This window comes from Microcaecilia unicolor, chromosome 2, assembly GCF_901765095.1.
Source record: "Microcaecilia unicolor chromosome 2, aMicUni1.1, whole genome shotgun sequence".
Taxonomy (NCBI): Eukaryota; Metazoa; Chordata; class Amphibia; order Gymnophiona; family Siphonopidae; genus Microcaecilia; species Microcaecilia unicolor.
In genome coordinates, this window is record NC_044032.1 from 388,571,532 (window position 1) to 388,587,401 (window position 15,870).

Consider the following 15,870-nt stretch of genomic DNA (forward strand, 5'->3'; position numbering starts at 1 on the left):
CCAAGGATGAGAGAGGGGGAGGAAGGATCATGGAAGAAGGCAAGCCAGGCGTCAAAGTCACTGAGAGAGGATGAAAGGGACTTATCAGGGGGACGATAAATGACCGCTATTCGAAGAGGCAGAGGAGAGAAAAGGCGGATAGAGTGGACTTCAAAGGAGGAAAAACAGTGAGATTGAGGTGGAAGAAGGGGTTGAAATCTGGAGGAGGGAGAGAGAAGTAGTCCAACACCGCCCCCAGGGCCAGCAGGGCGAGGAGTATGTGAAAATAGATAACCGCCATGGCACAGGGCTGCGACTGAAGCAGAGTCATCAGGGCAGAGCCAGGTTTCTGTTATGGCGAGCAGATGGAGGTGACGTGAGATAAAGAGGTCCTGGATATAGGCGAGTTTGTTACAGATAGAGCGGGCATTCCATAGGGCGCAAGAGAAGGGCAGAGAAGAGGAGGGGAGTAGAGAAATAGAGCTAAGGTTAGAGAGGTCGCGGTGAGATCTGTAGAGTTGGGATAATAGTTGATGAGGGGGGCCAGGATTGGGATTGATGTCACTGGCTGAGAGTAAGAGAAGGAGTAAAAGAGAACGGAGGAGAGTAGGAGAGGTGTGGCCACGAAGGCGTCGAAGGCGAGAGGTATTTAGGTGGAAAGATGGGCACCCTTCTCTTTCAAAAATAAGCCTGAAAGTGTTTACGTTGCTACTTTCATTTTTACCCCTCCACCTAATAAATGTGTACACTCCGAGAAAAGACGTCTATCTCGCAAGCTCTCGTCACTCGTCTAATTTGTACTACTTACTTAGCTCACCTTATGCAACCTATTCTTACCTTGGATTTGTTCAGTATTTGATACCTTGAGAATACTTGTTAATATCTCCTGATGGAATCAATTTAGTGGTCCAGAAAAACGTACAGACGCGTTTCTATATGTTACACAGGGTGTACAAAGGTTAGATACATCTAGTTTAATTCTATCTCTATAGTTTGTTAGCTGCACATTCCCAGAAGACTTTGTCGTCTTCCTGCAATTATTGTAACAACATCATACAGGTAATTTCCTATTTTTAAGCTCCTTTTTATTTATGTTTATAATACGTTTAGACATCAGTATCACTGATGTTCATTTTTAACAATATAATTTTTTTTAGCTACACCATAAGATGTATGGTTACTCTCATTTAGTTTTTTAGTGTTTAATTTTTTATATTAAAGAAACCGTATCAACTAGTGTAATAGTTGAATCTGCGAAAAATTGCTAAGACTTCCCAGATTCAAGGAACTGCAAACAGACTCTAACAAATGGTCTTTAAAAAGACCGTTAAATAATCGATCTGTCTGTCACAGCGAAACCTCATAAAAGTAATGCAAGTATGAGACGAGGTAAACTACAGGAAGGACTAAATAGGCGAAAATGCGCACGAAAAACAAAAACGTCACACGTCATCGTTTTTCGTGCGCATTTTCACCTATTTAGTCCTTCCTGTAGTTTACCTCGTCTCATACTTGCATTACTTTTATGAGGTTTCGCTGTGACAGACAGATTGATTATTTAACGGTCTTTTTAAAGACCATTTGTTAGAGTCTGTTTGCAGTTCCTTGAATCTGGGAAGTCTTAGCAATTTTTCGCAGATTCAACTATTACACTAGTTGATACTTTTACTCCAGTATCTACTTACAAGACTCCTGATGTAGGCCTTTCCGGTCGAAACACAACGTTGTGTCGAGTCAATTTTTATGTGCAATTGTTTTATTATCATTTGTCTGTAAATTAATAAACGCTGGTTGTTTTAATTTCGGTTTGGTTCCAATTTTTGGATAGCCTGGCTGTTATATTCCCACCTCTTTTTGTTTTTGTCTTTACGCCTCGTGGGATCTACTGAGTTCTCCACGTTTTGTGGATTCTCTCTAGTCTTAATTTTTTATATTTAAATATATTAATCTGTTTCCCACAGATGTGCAATATAATCTTCATCATGACTTTTTTTATTATTACTATTTTTTTTATCTTTGGTTTACATCACCATTTGCACGATTGTAACAGATGATGACCAGGTTGCTCCTGTTTTATCCTCGAAGGATTGAATATTATATATATGTTTGTTTTTATTACCGAAAGATGTTGTTTATTACTGAAGGATGTTATGTACATTCCCCCTTCTTTATGTATATATATATATATATATATATATATATATATATATATATATATATATACACACACTTGTTATTACTAAAAATGTTTTTTACTTATTCATTCATTTTTTAAGACACATAAAAGTAGTCTATGCATATATAATTTATATTTAACTTTAATTATGGTCTTTTCACTTATAAATGTACTATTTAGTATTATTTTGTTCTATCACATATACATACTATATATATTTTTTATATTTTTTATAATGTATATAACCCCATGCATATGTTGATGTTGTGTATTGTTTGTAGGGACTCTTGAGGCAGGCCTGAGTGGCTGAAACATGACTCGTGTCAAGTCGAGATCATTTCAAATAAACTTTTGCTATGAACTTTCTTGAGTCCAGTATAAGTTTTTTTTGAGCATCATCTTTTTTTTTGTCTCCTTCACTGTGACTTTGCTCTTTGGGTTTCCAAGTGCGGAGGCCAGTTTTCTTCTGTGTTTGTCACGCATCAGTGTAGAATCCACCCAGAGCAGTCATCGTCTGATTCTCACTCCAAGAAGAGGAAGGTTTCAACCTCATCTTCACCAGTGTTAAGGGACCATGATGCAGGACATCAGGTGTAGACTGAGGTCCCAACATTGGTGCTCATCGAAGTGTGGCACAGAAACATCAAGGTTGCCGGTGTCCTTGAAGCACCTTTGATGTGAGGAGCTCTCATCCTCTGTACCATTAGAGAGAATGCAACAGCCTCCATGGACTGAGATCCCAGTTTCAATTTACCTCAAGTGTCCAGGAAGACGTGGATACTCCTGCTGTCAATGGCAACCTTGGAGGAGCAGCTCATGCAAAAGTTCAAGAAACAGGTGAAGCACTTCGTTGTTCAACGATATGCTACAGTTTCAACATTGTCCATGTTCAGGGCAGGGATGGTCCAGCTGATACTCGAGAATCATGCCCTGAAATAAATTTCTTAGCATTGATGCCAGGAGGGTGACTGGAGTTGAGGTCAGCTGCACTGCTCTCCGTTTCTAGTGTATCGGGGGAGGAAGCTTAACTGAGGCACCTGGAATCACTGGTGTCTTGCTTTTACTATTGTGAGTCAGGCAGAAACTCGTACTTTACCAACTGACTCTTCTATGAGTCTGAGTCAGAGTGCTCTAGGGATTCTGAGGATGAGCCTGAGAGTTTCTTGGAGGAGAGGTGCCCTGGTATCCCTTCATATCCCTCCACACCACAGGAGCTCTCTTTCATTGATTTTATGTGGGAAATAGCTGAAGCCATCCCATTTCAGTTAAAGATGAAGGAGGAGCCCAGGGAGGAAACACTGGGTGTCCTCGAATGCTTCATCCCCTCTAAGGAGGCTGTGGCAATGTCTGTTAAAAATCCTGAATGATGTACAGATGGTTATGCTTATGGTTGATATAAGACCTGTTGTTCTGCCTCATTTACGAGACAAGTCAAAGTGGTTTACAAAACAAAAGGAAAAAGCAGAAGAGAATTAAAATTCGAATAGGAAAGAGCAGCATTCAAAGGAAAAGAACACAAGCATACAACAAAAGGACATCGGGTGTAGCGTGAGAATATGGGAGACCCCCCCCCCCCTCTGTATTTTCTATTAGTAATAAGGTTGACTCTTTGTACAGAGTCCAGAAGGATCCAGGATTCAAAAAGCATCAGCTTCCTCACACTTCCATGGTGGTTGAATTCACTCTCAAAAAACCCAAGAGTTCCATCGCTCTCCATTCTCCCCCCCCCCCCCCCTCCGGAAAGAAAGCTAGGACATTGGAGTCTTATGGGAAGAGATTGTTTTAGAATGCTATGATTTCATCCCACATAGCATTGTAGCAGCTCTTCATGGCATGAAGAACACAGTGTACAGTGTTGAGGAGTATGCAGATACTCTTCTAGGGACAAGGCCTGTGAACTCTTCTTGTTTGTAGCCAGAGGGAAAAAGTATGGAAAATATATAGTCCAAATGACTTATTTTCTAAATGACATCAAGAGCTTACACCATGGGGATTACCTATCTGGCTGTGGGCCTCAGATCTTAGACAAGGTGTGCAGGAAAAGCTTGTGATGTGCCATTTCCTGGAGAGAATCTCTTCAGAAGTAAGATGCAGGAAGTTGCTATGCACATCAAATAGCATAATGACACCTTTAAGACCCTATCCAGGGCCACTTCAGACCCAATCTCTTCTTTCAGGAGGTATCAGGGCAATGAAGTTCTATTATTCTCACAGGGTTTTCATTCTCATCGCAAACAGCAGAGGACACAGAAGTCTCAAACTGCATAATATCCAAAACCAGAGATGGTCTTTTGACTACCTCCATGAGAACATAACCTCAGTTCCCTTATCCATTCTTGACATCCAGGTTTAATTTTTTTTGCAAATAGATGGCTCCTTATAACCTCAGCAGGTGGGTTCTCAAAATAGTCTGGAGACAATATTGTCATCAATTGGCAGACCAGCCTCCAAACTGCCCACCAAAAGCATTAAGATTATAATCTGAGCATCTGGAAATACTTACAGTCTTTCCCCATTCAGGCCAATGTAGTTGAATCTGTTTCACTGTGGAAAAGAGGGAAAGCATTTTATTCAAAGTATTTCTTAATCATGAAAAGATGGTTAGATTTCACCCAATCCTAGTCCTTAGGGTCCTGAACAAATAATTCACCAAACAAAAGTTCAAGATGGTTTCCTTAGGGTTCCTCATACCACTTCAGAAAGGGCACTGGCTATGTTCTCTGGATCTAAAGGATGCATACAGTGACATTTAGATACATCCAAGCCACATGAAGTATCTGCCATTTGTCATAGAGGTACACCACTACCAGTACTGCATACTGTTGTTTGTCCTTGTGTCAGCACCTAGAAATAATACATCTGATTACATTCTCTCTCTTTTAAAAACCAGAAATTATTTAACAATACATATACTTAAGTCTTTAATTCAAATCCCACTGATTAAAGCAATCCCAGTTTTCACAGGCTTCACTCCTTTCAAAGTAATAATAAAGGAAATATTTCTGAGGAAAACTTTAAGAGTCATACCTGGAACTCTGGGAAAAACAATAATCTTGACATTAATCATCCACAATAACCATCCACCTTATCATTCAAAGTTTCTGGTCCATTATCATTTTCAGGATCATAACCACTTCTAGCTTGTGTAGAACTTCATTTATTATATCAATTTTTCACTCTCAAAGGGTTCAGTCCAATTGTCCATGTAACTTTCCAATAAGATTATATCTGAAACAAAGTTATTTACTACTGCCGTCAGGTCCCGAAGCGCCTTCCAGATGGCATTCAATGTAATCTCCACGGAAGCCAAAAACTCCAAGGTGATTTCTCTTGAGGTGTTTAGGAGTGGTTCCGCCAATTCGGGTTCTGCTGTAAACGTCTTCTGTTTCAGCATATGCCTCTAACTTACTCCTCCACTCCTTTGGACATGGTGGTTGAATAATTCGGGAGCAATGGAGTTGTTTTTCCAGGTCTAAGAGCGTCGATGCTCCTTCGCTGGCGCTAATCAAAGGACTTGCCAGCCCTTTCATCTGTGGGCAGTTCGACGCGCAGCGGTCCCGCACTTGCTGCTCAGGGGACAAAATGCTGGCCATCAGCGGCTGACCGCCGGTTGTTCCCTTCCTCTCAGTTAAGGAAAGTCAATTGCAGAGAGGGAATTTACATAAAAAAAGACAAAACTTCAGAGGGCAGCTGGGCCGCTGGGCATTCGAACTTCAGGTCACCATCTTACCACTCTCCCAGTTTGGGACACTCTTGTCTGGTTTCTCCTCAGAGGCCTGTCTAATATGGGTAACCCTTCAGCATAGCCCTCTGAGTCATTGAAACACAGAAGCCCCTCCACCACTACAAGGTGGTGTCCCTTCGGAGGGGTATGAGGATTTTAAAGTCCTACTTTTCCTAAGTTAATTACCCGTCTATTGCAGGTATTTTCCAAATCATCCACCTCCCCAAGGAGTTGTATTCATTCATCTTGTACTGGACTAAGGAGGTCCTACACGACAGCAGTGGGTGGGAACAAGTATGCATGTGCATGGCAAAACTTCCCAAATGCTTCTGGAAAAGGTTGCTGGGATACTGTTTCCCATGCCAGGCTCCGTTAGTGACATCACCGAAATGTGAGAATATAAGTCCTGCTGTCTTTGGAGAACACTTGCTACTAGTAAGTAAATTTGTTTTTCTCACTTGAAACATAATATATGACGGTAGATAAAGAGGTCTAAGTGATTCATGGAGCAACATGTGTCATTTTTAAATTTCTGTAGGCTGATCTACAAAAGTATGATGAGCTGCTAAGAATGGAAAAGGAACAGAACAAAAAGCTCTGTGAAAGGGACAGTGGCAATAGTCTCACTATTGCTCAACTGCAGCAGGATTTGGATAATAGGAATATGGATATGTGTCGTTTGGAAGCTCAGATAAAGGCTATGAAAGATGAATTCAAGAAGCACACTGAACAACAGGTTAGACAATATAATTATATTTAGAGATCCAAGTATTAGACATTGCTAGTACTTCCATTTCAATGTTATTTTTTTCTAGTGGAAAGTTTCACAGTATGTCATAGCAAGAAACTTACATATATGTATGTGGTATGGTATTTCAAAGTTGTTTAAAAGCAAATAAGTAGTGTGCATCCCATTTGGATGAAATATTTTGTTAAATTGATTGTGAAATTGTCTGAAGATACATATGCTGTATATTTTTAGTGTAAACAGCACCTTGTTTATTATTATTGTGTCATGATAGCCAAGGAATTTGAACTGACAATCATATTAACTGGTGGGCTCACATAAAATATAATGAAACTCAGTTTCTTCTGAAATAGTGTAGTTTATTCACTGTAGCAGTGTTGCTTCTTTAGGTAAGGAGAAAAACACTGAGGGCTCAATGTACAAAGGCAGCCATAAAGTACAGCTGCCTCGGTAAAATTTAGCAAGTCGCAAACAGCGAGCAATGCACAAAAGGGATTGCATGCGGATGAGCTGCACGGATCCCCCTTTGTGCATCCTCGCTGTTTGCAAGTCTGAGCTGTCAAATGCATTTGACAGCCCTGATGCACCGAGCCCACACTTCTTTTGACATTTTCCCTGGTGGTCCAGTGGACCCTGATTCCCCCTCACAAATCTTTTTTTTTATTTCCCTGGTGGTCCAATGGACCCCAACACCCCTCTCCTTGCAAAATGTTTTAGAAATTTCCCTGGTGGTTCAGTGGACACTGACCCCCCCCCCCCCCCCCCCCAGCGGCCCTCCCTGAATCATTTTAAAAAATTTCCCTTGTGGTCTAGTGAAACTGATCCCTTCCCTCCTGCACACACATACCCCCCCAATCCTGATCCCCTCCCCCCACATCCCTCCCTGTACCTTTAGAAGGTGGAGGCAAGAGGGCAGAAGCAACAGCTCCTGCCTTGGGCCTACCCGGAACAAAATGATGGCGCCCAGGCCCTTTTCACTACATTCTGGGATGCACTGGGTGGAGATAAACACCATATAAGGAGTTTTTTCCTTATATGGTGCTTAGCCTTACCCAGTACATCCCATAATGCACTGGGCAGGGCCTGGGCACCGCAATTTTGTTATAGGCGGGCCCAAGGCAGGAGGGAGGGAGCTGTTGCTCCTGCCCTCCTGCCTCCACCTTCTAAAGGTACAGAGAGGAGTGCAGGGGGAGGGGATTGTGTATGTGCACGCACATGTGGGGAGGGGAGAGGTCTGGTTCACTAGACCACCAGGAAAAATTTTTTAAAAATGATTCGGGGGGGGGGGGGGGGGTCAAGATTCACTGGACCACCAGGGAAATTTTTTTTTTAATTCTTGGGGGTGGGAACTCGCGATGTGGCTTGGTGGGGGTGGGGGGCTCCAGGAGGTGAGAGGTAGGAAGCGCAAGCAGGCAGTGTTTGCATCTGCCTTCTTGGGCTTCTCTCTTCTGCTGCAGCTCCAGAGCAGCCGTAAAATTTGCTGGTGAAATTACGGCTGCTCTGGAGCTGTCACGTCTGTGGCCGTGACCCCTCTCAGACTCACCTTATTTCCTGTGGTCAGCTTCTGAGCTGGCTTCTGTCTGTTCTTTGTGAGTTAGTTCTGTCTCTGTGTGTTGGCTGCATTAGATTGTCTGTGTGCTGTCACCCGTTCCAGATTTCAGCCAAGTCCAGTCCGGATCTTCCAGACTGCCAGACCTGCTTGTTTTGTTTGAACCTGCACAGCACCCTTAGTTGCCTGGTGATTGCTGCAGCTTGAGTCGCAGCTGCTGCTGGGCTTATTAGCCATTTGAAACCTTGCTGCTTTGCCTTTTCATCGTCTAAGGCCCTGGTATGTTGGTGCTTGTTGCACTTCAGCCTGAGTTTGTTTCCTTGTTCTAGTTTCTTGCCTGAAGTTCTTGCCTGCTCCATAGGTTTCACCATTGTTACCCATGGAAACCTGGAAGCTCCTGTGGGGAGGTACTGTCACGTCTGTGGCCGTGACCCCTCTCAGACTCACCTTATTTCCTGTGGTCAGCTTCTGAGCTGGCTTCTGTCTGTCCAGGTGAAGCCTAGCTCTTTATCAGACTTCTGCCTTGTCTCTGGGGTGGGGTGGTTTTGCCTGCCGCTGCCGCTCCTCGGCAGTGGCCCAAGGACTCACAACCTAGTTTCCAGCTTTGAGAACGCAACAGGAGCTGTGCAACCCCCAGAATACACATTAGAATACTAATGAGCTCATTGTAATATATTTGCATGGGGTTCGCGGTGGCTGCTAATAGCACTTGTTAGAGTCACGGAAAACCCCTTTGTGCATTACTAGCTACATGATCGCTTACTTTAGGTAGAACCAGTGTAAAGCAAATGTTAAAATCATAGTAAGCTTTGTGCTCTGGCCCATAGGAGCCAACTTTTCAAAATGATTTGGGGTGCTCAGTGAATACATACTTGCTGAAGAAGTCCTGGTATGCTGCTCAGAGCCAGAAACAAATAGCACGGGGCTCAGTATCTCTGCCAGCAAAGGTAAAGGAGTTCAGAGATGCCAAGGGTGGTCCATCTGCAGTGCTTTTTTTATGGTGGTACGTGCTGTTCTCCGAGGACAAGCAGGCTGCTTGTTCTCACGACTGGCTTGACGTCCAACGGCAGCCCCTCGAAACCGGAAGAAAAATCTTGCGGGAGCACCCGCACGCAGGGTACACCCACGGCGCATGCGCGGCCGTCTTCCTGCCCGTGCGCGACCACTCCCACTCAGTTTTCTATTTTTCCGCGATGGAGAGAGACACATATAAGTCCCTCTCCGTGTCAGCCCCAGAAAACCGTTTTCGCGGCCTAGTCCGCGGTTTCTTTTGCTTCTACGCGCATTCATGCGCCCCTTTTCTTTTTCGTTTAAAAAAAATCCTTAGCGTCGTGTGTTTTTTTTTTTTATTTCGCTTCGTCCGATTCTTTCTTTGTTGTGGTGTTGTATTTTTACCGCCAGCATCGACGGTTTTGACTTCGCCAACACAATTTTTCCGGCAATGTCCTCGAAGGTCCCGAGCGGATTCAAAAAGTGTGGTTGGTGCAGCCGGCAGATCTCGCAGACCGATCCTCACGCTTGGTGTCTCCAGTGCCTCGGTCTGGAGCATAATTCCAAGGCGTGCACCTTGTGTCTCGGCTTGAAAAAGCCGACGCAGGTGGCGAGTCAAGTTCTTCGGGACCGTCTTTTCGGAACTTGCGCCGGTCCTTCGACGTCGGCATCGGTGTAGACGGCTGGGACTTCAGTATCGGTACCGATGTCGACGACTTTGACGCAGAGCATGGCATCGACCCCAGGAGTACAGGTTCCCTTGGCCCGACAACCTGCCAGCGATGGCGGCAGTAATTGACCGAGTAGGCAGTCCGCCTCGGCTGGTCCCGCCGCCCAGCGCCATTGGGACTGAACCCTGTCGGATTCGACCCCCAGAGGGCGCGGGGACTCCACCTCCTCCTCGTCCATGCTGTGGAGCGCCGATGATGGGCATCGGAAGAAGCTTGTGAAGAAGCACCGTCATCGGTCGCCCACAGCACATGGCACGGGCAGCTCAGGGACGTCGAGAGAAGATTCGATCCCTAAGAAGCACCCACGCCGGGAGGAGCGCTCCCCCTCTATTGAAGAGGTGTCAATGCGCAGGTCATCGGGTACCCCAGTACCGTCTCCTGGATCCGGGCAGCTTCGAGCACCGACGCCCGCACCGGCTCCCCAGCCTCTCCCGACAACGGCCCTAGACGAGTGTCTCCGAGCCATCTTCCCATCTTGGGAGGGGCTGATGCGCCAGGCCCTGCCAGCACCGGGGGTGCTTGCGCCTGCGGTGCCATTGATGAAAGCGCCGGATGGCTCTGTCCCTGTGATGCGGTCTTCGACGGTCTCGATCGCCACTCAGGTGGAATCCCCGTCGACGTCGATGGAAGGAGCTTTGTCCCCGCCGGCGCGGGAGTCCACCTCTCAGCACCATCATCGAGGACGTGGTTCCTCAGGGTCGAGACGGGCCCGGTTGCGGTCTGAGCTCAGGGAGCTCATGTCCGACACTGAGGAGGAGGCCTCGTGGGGGGAGGAGGAGGATCCCAGATATTTCTCCTCCGAGGAGTCTGCGGGTCTTCCGATCCCACGCCTTCACCGGAGAGGAAGCTCTCACCTCCAGAGAGCCTCTCCTTTGCCTCCTTTGTCCGGGACATGTCTATTAGCATTCCCTTCCCAGTGGTTACCGTGGATGAGCCGAGGGCTGAGATGCTCAAAGTCCTCGACTATCCATCACCACCTAGAGAGTCTTCCACGGTGCCGTTGCACAATGTCCTGAAGGAGACGCTGCTTCAGAACTGGTTGAAGCCCTTATCTAATCCCACCATTCCCAAGAAAGCAGAGTCCCAATACAGAGTCCCCACAGACCCGGAGTTGATGCGGCCTCAGCTGCCACATGACTCAGCGGTCGTAGACTCTGCTCTCAAGAGGGCCAGGAGTTCGAGGGATACCGCTTCGGTGCCCCCGGGGCGGGAGTCTCGCACTCTGGAGTCATTTGGGAGGAAGGCCTACCACTCTTCCATGCTCGTGACCAGAATCCAGTCATACCAGCTCTACACGAGCATCCACATGCGGAACAATGTGCGGCAACTGGCGGATCTGGTTGACAAGCTCCCACCGGAGCAGTCCAGGCCTTCAGGAGGTGGTCAGGCAGCTGAGGGCGTGCAGAAAGTTCCTGTCCAGGGGTATTTAGGACACCTGTGATGTGGCATCCAGAGCCACGGTCCAGGGTATAGTGATGCGCAGGCTCTCATGGCTGCGTGCCTCTGACCTGGATAACCGGACTCAACAGCGGCTGGCGTATGTCCCTTGCTGGGGGGATAATATTTTCGGCGAGAAAGTCGAGCAGTTGGTGGACCAACTGCACCAGCGGGAAACCGCTCTCGACAAGCTCTCCCATCAGATGCCTTCAGCATCCACCTCTACAGGTGGTCGTTTTTCCCGGGCCCGGCGGGCTGCACCCTACGCTTACAGCAAGAGTAGGTACAACCAGCTGGCCCGAAGGCCTCCTCAGGCACAGGGACAGTTCCAGCGCGCTCGTTCCCGTCAACAGCGTGCGACTAAGCAGGCCCCTGCAGCTCCACAGCAAAAGCAGGGGACGGGCTTTTGACTGGATCCATGGGAACATAGCCACCATAAAAGTAGCCATCCCGGACAGCCTGCCGGTTGGGGGGAGGTTGACAGTTTTTCACCAAAGGTGGCCTCTCATAACCTCCGACCAGTGGGTTCTCCAAATAGTGTGGTGCGGATACTCCCTGAATTTGATCTCCACCCCACCAAATTGCCCACCGGGAGTTCAATCCTTCAGCTCCCACCACAGTCAGGTACTTGCAGAGGAACTCTCCGCCCTTTTCAGCGCCAATGCGGTCAAGCCCATGCCACCCGGGCAGGGGGGGCAGGGATTCTATTCCAGGTACTTCCTTGTGGAAAAGAAAACAGGGGGGATGCGCCCCATCCTAGACCTTAGAGGCTTGAACAAATATCTGGTGCGAGAAAAGTTCAGGATGCTTTCCTTGGGCACCCTTCTCCCCATGATTCAGAAGGACGATTGGCTATGTTCCCTGGATTTAAAGGATTCTTATACCCACATCCCGATACTGCCAGCTCACAGGCAGTATCTGCGATTCCGTCTGGGGACACGGCACTTTCAGTATTGTGTGCTGCCCTTTGGGCTCGCCTCTGCGCCACTGGTATTCACAAAGTGCCTCGTAGTGGTTGCGGCGTACCTTCGCAAGCTGGGGGTGCATGTGTTCCCGTATCTCAACGATTTGGCTAGTGAAGAGCACCTCAGAGGTGGGAGCTCTTCGGTCCATGCAGTGCACTATTCAACTCTTGGAGCTGCTGGGGTTTGTAATAAATTACCCAAAGTCCCATCTCCAGCCAGTCCAATCTCTCAAATTCAAAGGAGCTCTGCTGAATTCACAGACGGCTCATGCCTACCTTCCCGAGGCGAGGGCTCAGTACCTTCTGTCCGTCGCCTCCCAGGCCAGAACGTCCCAGCAGATCACAGCTCGGCAGATGTTGAGACTCCTGGGCCATATGGCCTCTACAGTCCATGTGACTCCCATGGCTCGTCTTCACATGAGATCTGCTCAATGGACCCTAGCTTCCCTGTGGTGCCAGGCCACGGGGAATCTAGAAGATGCTATCCGCCTGCCCATCAGTTATCGCAATTCGCTGCGCTGGTGGACGATTCGAACCAATTTGACCTTGGGATGCCTGTTCCAAATTCCTCAGCCGGAAAAAGTGCTGACGACGGATGCATCTCTCCTGGGGTGGGGAGCTCATGTCGATGGGCTACACACCCAAGGGATGTGGTCCCTCTAGGAGGCAGGTCTTCAGATCAATCTTCTGGAGCTCCGAGCAGTCTGGAACGCGCTAAAGGCTTTCAGAGATCGGCTGTCCTTCCAAATTATCCAAATTCGGACAGATAATCAGGTTGCAATGTACTACATCAACAAGCAGGGGGGCACCGGATCTCGCCCCCTGTGTCAGGAGGCCGTCGGGATGTGGCGTTGGGCATGCCAGCACGGAATGCTTCTCCAAGCCACGTACCTGGCAGGCGTAAACAACAGTCTGGCCGACAGATTGAGCAGACTCATGCAACCGCACGAGTGGTCGCTCCATTCCAGAGTGGTACGCAAGCTCTTCCGAGAGTGGGGCACTCCCCCGGTGGACCTTTTCGCCTCCCAGACCAATCACAAGCTGCCTCAGTTCTGTTCCAGACTTCAGGCACACGGCAGACTAGCGTCAGATGCCTTTCTCCTCCATTGGGGGAAGGGCCTCCTGTATGCGTATCCTCCCATACCTTTGGTGGGGAAGACCTTATTGAAGCTCAAGCAAGACCGCGGCGCCATGATTCTGATCGCGCCCTTTTGGCCCCGTCAGATCTGGTTGTGGAGATTGGAGTGTTTTCCAACCCTCATTTCGCAGAACGATGAAGCGCTTCTGCCCCCAACCTTCAGTCTCTGGCTTTCACGGCCTGGATGTTGAGGGCTTAGATTTTGCTTCCTTGGGTCTGTCTGAAGGGGTCTCCCATGTCTTGCTTGCTTCTAGGAAGGATTCCACTAAGAAGAGTTACTTTTTTAAGTGGAGGAGGTTTGTCGTTTGGTGTGAGAGCTAGGCTGTAGAACCTCACTCTTGTCCTGCACAGACCCTGCTTGAATACCTTCTACACTTATCAGAGTCTGGTCTCAAGACCAACTCAGTAAGGAATCACCTTAGTGCAATTAGTGCTTACCATCATCGTGTAGAGGGTAAAGCCATCTCTGGACAGCCTTTAGTCGTTCGATTCATGAGAGGTTTGCTTTTATCAAAGCCCCCTGTCAAGCCTCCTGCAGTGTCATGGGATCTCAATGTCGTCCTCACCCAGCTGATGAAACCTCCTTTTGAGCCTCTGAACTCCTGCCATCTGAAGTACTTGACCTGGAAGGTCATTTTCTTGGTGGCAGTCACTTCAGCTCGTAGAGTCAGTGAGCTTCAAGCCCTGGTAGCTCATGCTACTTATACAAAATTCCATCATAACCAAGTAGTACTCCGCACTCACCCTAAGTTCCTGCCAAAGGTGGTGTCAGAGTTCCATCTTAACCAGTCAATTGTCTTGCCAACATTCTTTCCCAGACCTCATACCCGCCCTGCTGAACGTCAGTTACACACATTGGACTGCAAACGAGCATTGGCCTTCTATCTGGAGCGGACACAGCCCCACAGACAGTCTGCCCAATTGTTTGTTTCTTTCGACCCCAATAGGAAGGGGGTCGCTGTCGGGAAACGCACCATTTCCAATTGGCTAGCAGATTGCATTTCCTTCACTTACGCCCAGGCTGGGCTGACTCTTGAGGGTCATGTCACGGCTCATAGTGTTAGAGCCATGGCAGCGTCAGTGGCCCACTTGAAGTCAGCCACTATTGAAGAGATTTGCAAGGCTGTGACGTGGTCATCAGTCCACACATTCACATCTCATTACTGCCTCCAGCAGGATACCCGACGCGACAATCGGTTCGGGCAGTCGGTGCTGCAGAATCTGTTTGGGGTTTGAATCCAACTCCACCCTCCTGGGCCCGGTTTTATTCTGTTCAGGCTGCACTCCCAGTTAGTTGTTCTTTGTAAGTCAATTTCTGTTATGTCCTCGCCGTTGCGAGGCCCAATTGACCCTGTTTGTTGTTTTGAGTGAGCCTGGGAGCTAGGGATACCCCAGTCATGAGAACAAGCAGCCTGCTTGTCCTCGGAGAAAGCGAATGACACATACCTGTAGCAGGTGTTGGGCCTAGGGACTTATGTACTATTTTCAATGATACCTTTTTATATGCTCCATGGCTGGTAAAATAGGTGTGGCTACTGTAGGAGTGGAGCCATAAATAGTGACCTCCGCCCTTAAGGTTGGCATTGTATGAGTACCGGCACCTTTTTTCCTACAAAAAAAAGCACTGGTAAATAGTATGAGGAAGGATCTAGCAAAACTTGGAAGAATGGTTCAGAAATTAGCAGCTAATATTTAATGTTAAAAAATGCAGGGTCATGTATTTAGGCTTCAAAAACCAAGAGTGTGATACAATATAGGGAGTAAAGTACTTATGAGCAGAAAAGATGACCTGGACTTGGGGGTGATCATATCTGATTATCTTAAGGTGACCAAACAGGTAGAAAAGGTGACAGCAAAAGCTAGAAGAATGTTTGCATGCATAGGATGAGAAATGGCAAGCAAGAAATAGAAGGTGATACTGCCTATGTTTAAGTCTCTGATGAGGCCTGATTAATAATTAGGTCTGCCACCTCTGTTGCACAGCGGAAGCCATGAGCTTTCTACTATCCTGAAAAGGATTACATGTTCCCTCTAAATACTTAATTACCCCAACCTTGTATCTGCTCATGACAGTTTTGAACAGTCCAGGCATTAGCAAACTCAATAATTAGAAAGAAACCCAGTATTCAATCGATATAGTAAGATAGTTTATTAGGATCAGCATCTCACCCAAAGGCAGTACAGGCAACCAGGTATTCATATGGTAGAACAGCACTTCACGACACGTCTGTCTCCAGTCTTCTGAAGTCTTCTCTGTCCTTCTGATCTAAAACCCTTCAGGCTGCCCTTTTTATACCATTTTCACCCTACTCATTCCAATGGACCCTAGCTTTCTCACCAGAGCTCTTGGCCCTTATCAGTTGATAAGAAATGACTTCACATGTTCTCAAGCCCTAAGTATAAACAAATTTATGTTTAGGACAACATCTGCGAA

General features: G+C 47.2%; 1 protein-coding gene across 1 annotated transcript in view; it reads left to right on the plus strand.

Annotated features, from left to right (window-relative positions):
- The window catches only part of CCDC158 (coiled-coil domain containing 158), a 1,152,460-nt gene that overhangs the window by 508,461 nt on the left and 628,129 nt on the right, over window positions 1–15,870 (plus strand). The window contains exon 13 of the mRNA XM_030192135.1: window positions 6,418–6,615. Within this exon, the coding sequence (XP_030047995.1) occupies window positions 6,418–6,615 (198 nt within the window). The remainder of the gene's footprint in view (window positions 1–6,417; window positions 6,616–15,870) is intronic.